The 10,495-nt window shown below is 47.7% G+C and overlaps 2 protein-coding genes across 3 annotated transcripts in view; both read left to right on the top strand.

The window, feature by feature from the left end:
- Positions 1-522, top strand: part of LOC131215745 (uncharacterized) — a 28,180-nt gene extending 27,658 nt beyond the window's left edge. Inside the window, exons 7-8 of the mRNA XM_058210139.1 lie at positions 22-262; positions 330-522. Of these exons, the coding sequence (XP_058066122.1) occupies positions 22-262; positions 330-522 (434 nt within the window). The remainder of the gene's footprint in view (positions 1-21; positions 263-329) is intronic.
- A 4,059-nt stretch (positions 523-4,581) lies between these two features.
- LOC131206144 (splicing factor 3B subunit 3) overlaps positions 4,582-10,495 on the top strand; it is an 8,225-nt gene continuing 2,311 nt past the window's right edge. Inside the window, exons 1-7 of one of the 2 annotated variants that reach the window (XM_058198570.1) lie at positions 4,582-4,701; positions 4,839-5,133; positions 5,399-6,574; positions 7,310-7,617; positions 7,834-9,840; positions 10,053-10,142; positions 10,352-10,397. In XM_058198570.1, coding sequence (XP_058054553.1) covers positions 4,908-5,133; positions 5,399-6,574; positions 7,310-7,617; positions 7,834-9,783 — 3,660 coding nt within the window. In that variant the 5' untranslated portion in view covers positions 4,582-4,701; positions 4,839-4,907 and the 3' untranslated portion in view covers positions 9,784-9,840; positions 10,053-10,142; positions 10,352-10,397. Of the gene's footprint in view, positions 4,702-4,838; positions 5,134-5,398; positions 6,575-6,965; positions 7,085-7,309; positions 7,618-7,833; positions 9,841-10,052; positions 10,143-10,351; positions 10,398-10,495 lie in introns of those variants that run through there. The other variant, XM_058198572.1, reaches the window with a different exon arrangement.

Below are 10,495 nucleotides of genomic sequence, written 5' to 3'. Positions count from 1 at the left end.
TTGTGTTCTTTCTCTCCCCAGGGATGTGGTTTATGCAGAAGTGGAAGAAGTCAGGCTCGCTGCTGCAGCTATGCCTGAGGGACGCGGCCGACCCCCGGCAGAGCTTCCTGTACCGGCTCAGCCAGCGGAGCACGCTGCATCACTTCAAGAACGTGCTGCTGTGTGGGTCGTCCCAGGATCGCTACGTGCCACCGCACTCGGCCCGGCTCGAGCTCTGCAAATCGGCCGTACGGGATCAGTCCAACCTGGGCATCGTGTACCGGTGGGAATCGGCTGCGTTCTCCTCGTTGACATGCGGACTAATCTGAGCGTTGCTTTTCTGTTCGCAGCGAAATGGTGCACAACATAATAGCGCCCATGTTGGCCCGCCAGGACCTGACGCTGGCCCGGTTCGATGTGCACCACGCGCTTCCGCACACCGCGAACGCACTGATCGGACGAGCGGCCCACATAGCCGTGCTGGACTCGGAGCTGTTCATCGAGAAGTTCCTGCTGGTGGCCGGTCTCAAGTACTTTAGCTAGCCGCCGAACCGGACCGACCGTCGACGGCAATGGCGAGCGGCCAGTGGATAACCGCTCGTCTCGGTTCGCGAGGAGCACGATTTTTTTTTAGAACTATCTTAAACAAATACGAACACTGGTGAAGGGAAGCGAAACTTTCAACAAACATTAAATCAAAACGGCAGTAGCAACGGTAGACCCTGTAGGCTGATACGTACGGTGAACCGATGTCCGGATGTAGGGACCTCTTCAACTTCTCTAGTCAGACCGTCAAACAATCAACAGGGAACGGTTGTCGGAATGAGGAGTTTCCGGGGAACTCCTGCCGCGGATGGAATCAGGAACCGTGGAATGGTCCAAGCAGAGATCTGCTGACAAGGCGAGCTGTGAGCCCCGGAGTTTTGGAGTGTTTTGGTTCGTTAGAATAAGTCAATCTTCACTGCCATCGATTCGCGGATTCGCGGCCCATCTTGCGTTGCTGTTCCGTGCTGAACTTTCTGATTCCATCTTTACCACACCTGCCCGTTATTTTCACCGGTTTTGTACGTTTTGTTGACGGATTTTCGACGACGGAGCCCGTTTTTTGGCTCTTCGTCGCGTCTTTAATGACATTTTTATACAGCAAACTGTTTTTCTTTTGTGCTTTTGATTTTAAGCGGCTTTAAGTGGCCATTGTTTCCACATTTCGTTACTGGCGCGTCCAAAAGTTTCACGAAAAGTGGACCAGAGAGAGAGTGGTGTAGTAGAAGCAAATCAAACCACAAAACTTACGAGCAGAAATGCAAAACTGTAACCGTACAACTGAATAGCAACGTGTATCAAAATTGGTAGAAATGCGAGAAAAATATTAATGTTCAAATGTGAAATCAAAGTGAAAAGGGTGTTGCACAAGATTTTATTTCCTCATTTTCCTGTTCCGTTGCCACATGGGCCACACAGACACTCACACACAATTAGGTAAATGTGAAACTTGAGACTGATTTAGTTTCGTGACTACTTAAATGATATTACTTTTGTGTTGCGCACGGTCCTTGGTGGCGCCGCAGGACGCATTTCTACGTTAGATAGCAGAGACACCATCGTAGCGTAGAAAAAATGGTTAATCGGTAATGAAAATTGTGCTCTTTCGATACTCTTCTTAGGTGAACCGACGGGAAAATGACAAATATTATATACTTCGATATTATTCGTAAAAAAGAAACCAACCAAAACTGATCACATAATATGCGTAATGGAACTAATCGGTGAACAGGAATTCGTAGGACAGTGCGGAAGCTACTGAAAACGTTACCAAAAAAGCATTTAATTGAGAGTACTCTCCCCCTCCCGTGGGAGCGATGTGGCGTGGGCCTCGTTTTAACGAACACCGCCGGAACAAAGGATGTGTACGATTAGCCATTATAAAAATATAAATTTAGATATAAATTTAAGCCATTAAACTAAGTTAGTTGTATACCAACGAGTACAGGGACACGCGATGGAGCAAAACCAAAATTAGAACGGAAGTGTGTTATCGATTGATGTGCGGTCACAAGATTCTAGTTGTTTAATAGTCGTCAGTAACTACCAGCTCTCGCCTCTGGGGTACGGCATTGATATTTTGGATGGTCACTCAAATTGATTAGCGAACAAATTTTGTATTTCCTTCAGTACTTTGTTGCTGTTTTTGAGTAGCTAACATACGCTATTAGTCGATGCAGCCACTTGTTTGTAATGCCGCAGGTTAAATAGCCATCAATCGGAACTAATAGTCAATTAACTCATTCTTAGCACCGAAACGGGAAGATACCGAGATAGATACAGCCAAAGAAGATTTTTACTTACCTTGCAACACAGTGAACGAGATGTGCCCAGACGGAAGGGGTCACAAAGGGTATGCGAAACACGGCAAACGAGAACAAGAGAAACACCAATTTCTTACCAACGCGCACATGAAAGGCTAGGTGTGGACAAGGGAAAGGACTAAGCGAAGTAAAACACAGAGGCGAAGCAACAACAAGCAACAAGCAACAGAGTAAAACACACAATTAATATATAAAGTATCTTGAAACAAAAAATATTTCCAAATCGGATAACCCAAACAGTAAACACGTGAGGAGGTAATCGGCGCGGCACAAGCATATGATAAGGCGTGCGAGAAAAGGAAACGGTTTATACGCAAACAGGAATTCTTGGCCCGAGGCTCGGGCTGCAGTGAACAGAATTGTTAGAATGTGTGGAAAGTGGTTATATAGCTAAAGGACGGTCGTGGTACGTAAAGCGGCCTAGTTTGTGAAGGAAATTGAGCAAGGAGACAAAGAGAGAGGGAGAGAGAGAGAGAGATTAGAAATTGTTACACACCGAGCATGGATCCAGATGTCTGGCCTCCAAGTGGAACACAGGGTTTCGAAGAAAGGGTTATTGAATCGAATGTTGAATTGAGCACTTTTTAATAGGGTTCAACGAAAAAAAGAGAATCTATCTGCTTTTCTATCACCCCGTTGAATGGAAGTTGATATTTTTGCGAATACGGAATTGTTAAGCGCACCATTACAAGACGAGTCTATTTTTGCTCTCTCCTTCTAGTGTTTTTAGTTTCTGTTCGAGGCACTTTCAAACTGTTGAGCGTACTATTGATTGCATGTTAGAGCGGTTTATGGGGAGCGCTGGTTATGCGACCGGACCGACTGGGTTGCACTTATGAAGCCGAATGATAGGAACAACAAACTTTCATAGCATAATAATACGTAGAACATTCTTCTTTAAAGATTGGCAATAGCCCCAGAGAGAGAGAGAGAGAGAGAGTATATAGATCGAGGGCCTCTTCAAACGTTGGTGGTTGTTTCGTGCCACGTTTCGATTCGTCGTCTGTTCGCCTGTTCCTTCATGATGCCACCAACTGGTGCAAACACGAGCATTCTAAACCCGGAGGTAACGGATGGACATAAGAGAACGAACTGTAACATGTTGAATGCAATAATGATAGATAGTGATGGAAAAATCGGTGGTATGCAGCAAAATGATAAAAGTAAGTAATAAAAGCACAACGCGTGATGGCTGGTAAGTTATGAGGGAGTGCATAAACCAGACGATGGGAAAACATGAAGCGAACTCTCTTATTTGGCATTTGAATGATGAAATTTATAAGCTGTTCCGGTTTTATGAATTATATGCAACCACTCAGTCCACAGAACTCCTATAATCGAAACATAGAAGATAAACGCCACACCGCGCTATTTAACCTACCCTATGAAATACAGAATACAGCATAAAGCAGTCACTAACCACAATAGTAAATAGGAAAATAGAAAGGAAATATATGAGAAAATCAACAGAGAATAATCAAAGCGCACGGGGACCGTTCCCTGGGTGGCATCGTGGCAACATAAACAAAATACGAACAAATACCAAAAATGTGCATCTTTCACGCAAACAGTAAAATTTATCGTTTTCGCAACATTGTTTTTATTTGAAGAAATACGGAATGCCCGCTGGAAGAACTACAATTCAAAGCTTATATAAGAAATGGAACACCAACATACACTTACCATTGCAACTCACGATTTACCGACGGTTTTATCTAACCATTTTTTAACCATAACACATGGCTCGTGAATGGATAGCAACGTTCGATTGCATTTCAATTGAATTGAATACGTTTCACGGGAGAAATGATGGACACGCGTAGGGTCGGACAAGTAAGGAAACATTTGTTTTTATTTGGTTTAACTGGAACGAAAACAATGTAGGGAAGGAAAATTGCAGTAAATGTAACGTGTCATAACGGTAGATACTGGTCAAAAGTGGTGGCCAATGAAACATTAATAAAAATCAATCTTAGGGAAAACTATGACCAACTTGTACGGCTTCGTTAATGACTAAGCTTGGAAAGAATTCAATACTAGTATCATTTTTCAATTTAATTTTTCATCAAAACCTAGATGAGTGTAACGGTCATTTCAAAAACAAGTTTGTACCGTTCAGCCATCGTCTGGTTGTCACTTTTGACAACACTGGCTAGGTAGGCCAACACGTTGGCCCAATGAGGCCGTCACGTTGGCTGTCACTGAAGCGGAATTGGCTCGTTCTTTTGCTTCGCCGAGTTGGTCGAAAACGGAGCCCGTCAGCGCGTCTTTCCGTATTAAACCCTGCTTTAATCATTTTGTGCAGTGAAAATGGAATAAAAATCGCTCACCACGAAGAAGTGAAAACGATTCTAAGGTAGCTATTCAATCCCATGTCGGTTTTTCTGCTTTTGAATACGTTTCTCTGCTGAAGACAATCATGTGCACATCACCTAACCTCCAAATCGATCAGCGTCACCACGCACTAAAATATGGCATTTTTTCCATCTGCAGGCGTGTTCTTCGGTGGTTTCGCGGTCGAGATAGAAGTTGAACTGAAGTTGCGTTACTTTAGCGCCGGAAATGTATCTGTACAACTTCATTCTGCAACGTGCCACCGGCATCACGCACGCGGTGCACGGAAGCTTCGCCGGCACGAAGCTGCAGGAAATCCTGCTCGCCAAGGGCAAGGGTTTGGAGTTGGTGCGACCGGACCCGAACACGGGAAAGGTCCACACGCTACTGCAGACCGAGGTTTTCGGTGTGGTCCGATCGTTGATGTCCTTCCGGCTGACGGGTGGTTCTAAAGGTAAGTGGCCACAAGTACATGTCCCCGCGCCGTGTTTCGGTTGCAATTGGCGTGACTTGCTTCGTGTATGTTTTTCTTTGACCATAATGTTCACGAAAACTTTTATCAACGCCATAGTAAGCCACTTGACGCAAGTCGCTTTCGAGGAGATGTTCCGATCGTACCTTGAATTGAAATTTGCACCAACACCCAGTTCCGCCTTGTCTTCCAGGAGGCTTTGTTTCAAAACCCTTAGCGTTTAATGACTAATCTTTCGATCCAACAGATTATGCTGTCATCGGGTCGGACTCGGGGCGCATCGTTATTCTGGAGTACAATCCGGTGAAGAATCTGCTGGAAAAGGTGCATCAGGAAACGTTCGGCAAGTCGGGCTGCCGTCGCATCGTTCCGGGCCAGTATCTGTCGATCGATCCGAAAGGGCGCGCCGTGATGATCGGTGCGATTGAGAAGCAAAAGCTCGTGTACATTCTGAACCGCGACTCGGAGGCCCGTCTTACGATCTCGTCCCCGCTGGAGGCACACAAATCCAACACTCTAACCTATCACATGGTGGGTGTGGACGTTGGGTTCGAGAATCCGATGTTTGCTTGCCTGGAGATCGACTACGAGGAAGCGGACACGGACCCAACAGGGGAAGCCGCCGCAAAGACACAGCAAACGCTTACGTTCTACGAGCTCGATCTCGGATTGAACCACGTGGTGCGCAAGTACTCGGAACCGCTCGAGGAGCATGCAAACTTTTTGATATCGGTACCCGGAGGCAACGATGGACCGTCGGGGGTGTTGATTTGCTCGGAGAACTATTTGACGTACAAAAACCTGGGCGATCAGCATGACATCCGGTGTCCGATACCGCGCCGCCGTAACGATCTGGACGATCCCGAGCGGGGCATGATCTTCATTTGCTCCGCTACGCACCGCACCAAGTCGATGTACTTTTTCCTGGTGCAAACGGAACAGGGAGATATCTTCAAGGTGACACTCGAAACGGACGATGACGTGGTGTCCGAGATTAAGCTCAAGTACTTCGACACCGTTCCGCCCGCAACGGCAATGTGTGTGCTGAAGACGGGCTTTCTGTTTGTGGCGTGCGAATTCGGCAACCATTATCTCTATCAGATCGCCCACCTGGGCGACGATGATGACGAGCCAGAGTTCAGCTCGGCCATGCCACTGGAGGAGGGCGATACGTTCTTCTTTGCACCGCGTCAGCTGAAAAATCTCGTGATGGTGGACGATATTCCATCGTACGCACCGATCCTCGGGTGTCAGGTGGCGGATTTGGCGAACGAAGATACGCCGCAGCTGTACCTGGCATGCGGCCGTGGACCCCGATCGTCGATTCGGGTGTTGCGGCACGGGCTGGAAGTGTCGGAGATGGCCGTATCGGAGCTGCCTGGTAACCCGAACGCCGTGTGGACCGTGAAGAAGCGAATTGACGGTGAGTAGCTACAAGCGGGCTACATTATAGTAGAGCGCAAGTCTCTTTGAATTTCTGGTACGATCTTTTGATCGTTAGTCCCTTAATTAAATGTCCTATCAAATAATAAGTTGGCCTCAGATAATAATACTAAAAGCTGGTGTTCGTCGATAAGCAATGCTGTGGCACAGTTAACCGAATGGTTCGTTGAGATTATTTTCTTGGAAACTGATCGTTTGATGCTCGATCATCGCCTGCGCGAATGTCTGGTAACCAGTGCAAGGAGCCGCTTCCTTTGGCCTCGCACACAAATATACGCGTGTATCAACCAACTTCTCGGGTTGCTGTGTTGCACGAAAAGAGAGAGTAGAAAAGACCAAATCACAAACACCAGTTTTCCTTTCGTTCGCAGGCAACAGAAATGTGCGTGTGTTGCGTGCGAGTGCTGGGTGAAAGTGCAAACAAAAAGTACGTAGTAGTCCTTGAAATTGCGCGCGCACACACTAGCAAAAAGGTACCTCTGGCCAATAGGTAGGTAGCGTAAGCGATGTAAAACGATAGGAACAACTTACTACCCCGACTACATATGCTACACGAGTGTGGTCCCTAAATAATGTGTGATATTTTTGTATAAACTGAAAAGAGAATCATATCTCTGGGGCTTAATGGAGAGGACCACTACTAAACGATCACCATTGTGGGACCTTCCCGCTCTGTGTCTTTCTTTTCTTTTTCCTCTCCGCTCACGTTTTGCAGATGAGTTCGATGCGTACATCATAGTGTCGTTCGTGAACGCCACGCTTGTGCTTAGCATCGGTGACACGGTCGAGGAAGTGACGGACAGTGGCTTCCTCGGAACGACCCCGACCCTGTGCTGCAGTGCGCTCGGGGATGATGCTCTCGTGCAGGTGTACCCGGACGGCATTCGGCACATCCGGGCCGACAAGCGTGTGAACGAGTGGAAAGCTCCGGGCAAAAAGACGATCATGAAGTGTGCCGTCAACCAGCGCCAGGTGGTGATCGCTCTTTCCGGTGGCGAGTTGGTCTACTTCGAAATGGATCCGGTAAGTGCGCCTACGACCTGTTGTGTTGTTGTTTTTCTATAAAATCGTTTTCTCTATGATGATATACATGAAACTGCACTGTTTGTGGAGAATCATTAATTTCATGTGTACCTGCAGTACTGACGCGATCGACAAACCGCATATGCTCTCTGCGGTATCATTCCCTTGATTTGACCAAATACGTTCTTCCCTTTCGATCTTTTCCCCCGGACGCAGACTGGCCAATTGAACGAATACACCGAGCGCAAGAAGATGCCCAGCGAAGTGATGTGCATGGCGCTCGGATCCGTACCCAGTGGTGAACAGCGGTCTTGGTTTTTGGCCGTTGGGTTGGCTGACAACACGGTGCGCATCATTTCTCTTGACCCCACCGACTGCCTATCACCCCGCTCAATGCAGGCCCTTCCATCGGCCGCCGAGTCGCTTTGCATCGTCGAGATGGGCACAGTAGAGACGTCCACGTCGGACGATGACGATGGCCCAACGAAGACGGCCGGTTGCATTTATCTCAACATCGGTCTAACGAACGGTGTGTTGCTCCGTACCGTGCTCGATCCTGTGTCGGGCGACTTGGCTGATACTCGCACGCGCTATCTCGGGTCTCGACCGGTCAAACTGTTCCGAATTCAAATGCAAGGCTCCGAGGCCGTGCTGGCCATGTCGAGTCGTTCCTGGCTCAGCTACTACTACCAGAATCGGTTCCATCTGACCCCACTTTCCTACGAAACGCTCGAGTATGCGTCTGGTTTTTCGAGCGAACAGTGTTCCGAAGGTATTGTGGCCATTTCGACGAACACACTGCGAATTTTGGCACTCGAGAAGCTCGGAGCCGTATTCAACCAGATCACGTTCCCCCTGGAGTACACTCCGAAACGGTTTGCCGTGCACGTGGAGACGGGCAAACTGATCATCAGCGAAACCGATCACAACGCGTACACGGAAGAGACGAAGAGTGTCCGCAAGCGCCAGATGGCGGACGAGATGCGTGAAGCGGCCGGTGATGATGAGCAGGAGCTGGCAAACGAAATGGCGGACGCATTCGTCAACGAGGTGTTGCCAGAGGATGTGTTTTCTGCACCGAAAGCCGGAACCGGCATGTGGGCGTCGCAAATCCGCGTAATGGACCCTATCAACGGGCACACGTACTCGAAGGTGCAGCTGGCCCAGAACGAGGCCGTCCTCTCGCTCGCACTCGTGCGATTTGCCGTCGATCAGAAGTGGTACGTAGTGGCAGGTGTGGCTAAGGATTTGCAGATCAATCCGAAAGTGAGCAACGGCGGTTTCATCGATGTGTATCGGGTTGATGGGCAAACGCATCAGCTGGAACACATGCACCGCACGGAGATTGACGATGCGCCCGGAGCGCTCTGTTCGTTCCAGGGCCGCCTGTTGGCGGGAATCGGTAAGGTGCTGCGCATTTACGATCTCGGCAAAAAGAAACTGTTGCGCAAGTGCGAAAATAAGCACATTCCCAACCAGATCGTCAACATTCAGGGCATGGGCCAACGGGTTTATGTGTCCGACGTTCAGGAGTCGGTATATTGTCTGAAGTACAAGCGACCCGAAAATCAGTTGATCATTTTTGCCGATGACACGCACCCACGGTGGATCACGTCCGCCACGCTGCTCGACTACGATACGGTGGCGACGGGCGATAAGTTTGGCAACATTGCGATCCTGCGTCTGCCACACTCCGTTTCCGATGACGTAGACGAGGACCCAACTGGCAACAAAGCGCTCTGGGACCGTGGTCTGCTGAACGGTGCGTCGCAAAAGGCGGAAAACATTTGCACGTTCCATCTCGGTGAGATCGTAATGTCGCTGCAAAAAGCTACACTCATTCCGGGTGGGTCCGAATCGTTGATCTACGCGACGATGAGCGGCACGGTTGGGGCACTGGTGCCGTTCACTAGTCGCGAGGATTACGACTTTTTCCAACATCTGGAGATGCACATGCGGAATGAAAATGCACCACTTTGTGGGCGCGACCATTTAAGCTACCGAAGCTACTACTATCCGGTGAAGAACGTAATGGATGGTGATCTTTGCGAACAGTTTACGTCTCTCGATCCTGCCAAGCAGAAGAGCATCGCGTCCGATCTGGGTCGAACGCCGAGCGAGGTGGCCAAGAAATTGGAAGACATCCGCACACGGTACGCTTTCTAAAAGGAGGGAGGAGAGCTGCCGCCAGACGATCGGAGAAGAAAGAACGAGTTGTGCGGGGTGAGTAATTGATCTACATCATCCGTTAGTTCTCATTGATTAGTTTCTTTGAAACTCGTGATGAATTGATTTAAAATCCTATGACCTTTGGACACCTAAGAAAGATTTTGGTTAGAATTGTCAATAACTGATAGCATTAACAAACCAGTTATTTCATGATGGTGTTTTACTACTTCATAAATGCAAGCTGACCAAACTCTTTCTTTTTGCAGGTTGTGGGGCGTTTTACTCTGTATAGTAGCAATATTCCAACGATTGACAGTCTCGGAGAAGGACACAACATCTCTGTCATATTTAACCAGGTACGTTTCTTCTTCTCGGTCTGCAAATATTTCTTTTTTCGTTTACCGTGATGAAATGTTTTAAAATTATGACCTTTGGACACCTAAGAAATTTCTTTGGTTACTAACATAAACGAACCCTGACCATGCTTTTATTAAAAAAATAGACCGCACACAATTATTTGGAGAATAGTCTAGGTTTAATGTATCTTTTTTTTATATCCTTACAGATTCAAGAAAGAGTTGCTGTAGCGGAATTCGCTTCGTAAATTAAAGGTAAGCTTTGCGTAACGCCGCGTGTTTTACGTTTCATTTGATGTGGTTTGATCTGATGATTAATTAAAAAATAAAGCAAGTTTGGACTTATGAACCTT

Source organism: Anopheles bellator, chromosome 1 (assembly GCF_943735745.2).
Source record: "Anopheles bellator chromosome 1, idAnoBellAS_SP24_06.2, whole genome shotgun sequence".
Lineage (NCBI taxonomy): Eukaryota > Metazoa > Arthropoda > Insecta > Diptera > Culicidae > Anopheles > Anopheles bellator.
Note: the sequence above shows the minus strand (reverse complement) of the source record. Positions and strands in the feature narration are given on the sequence as shown.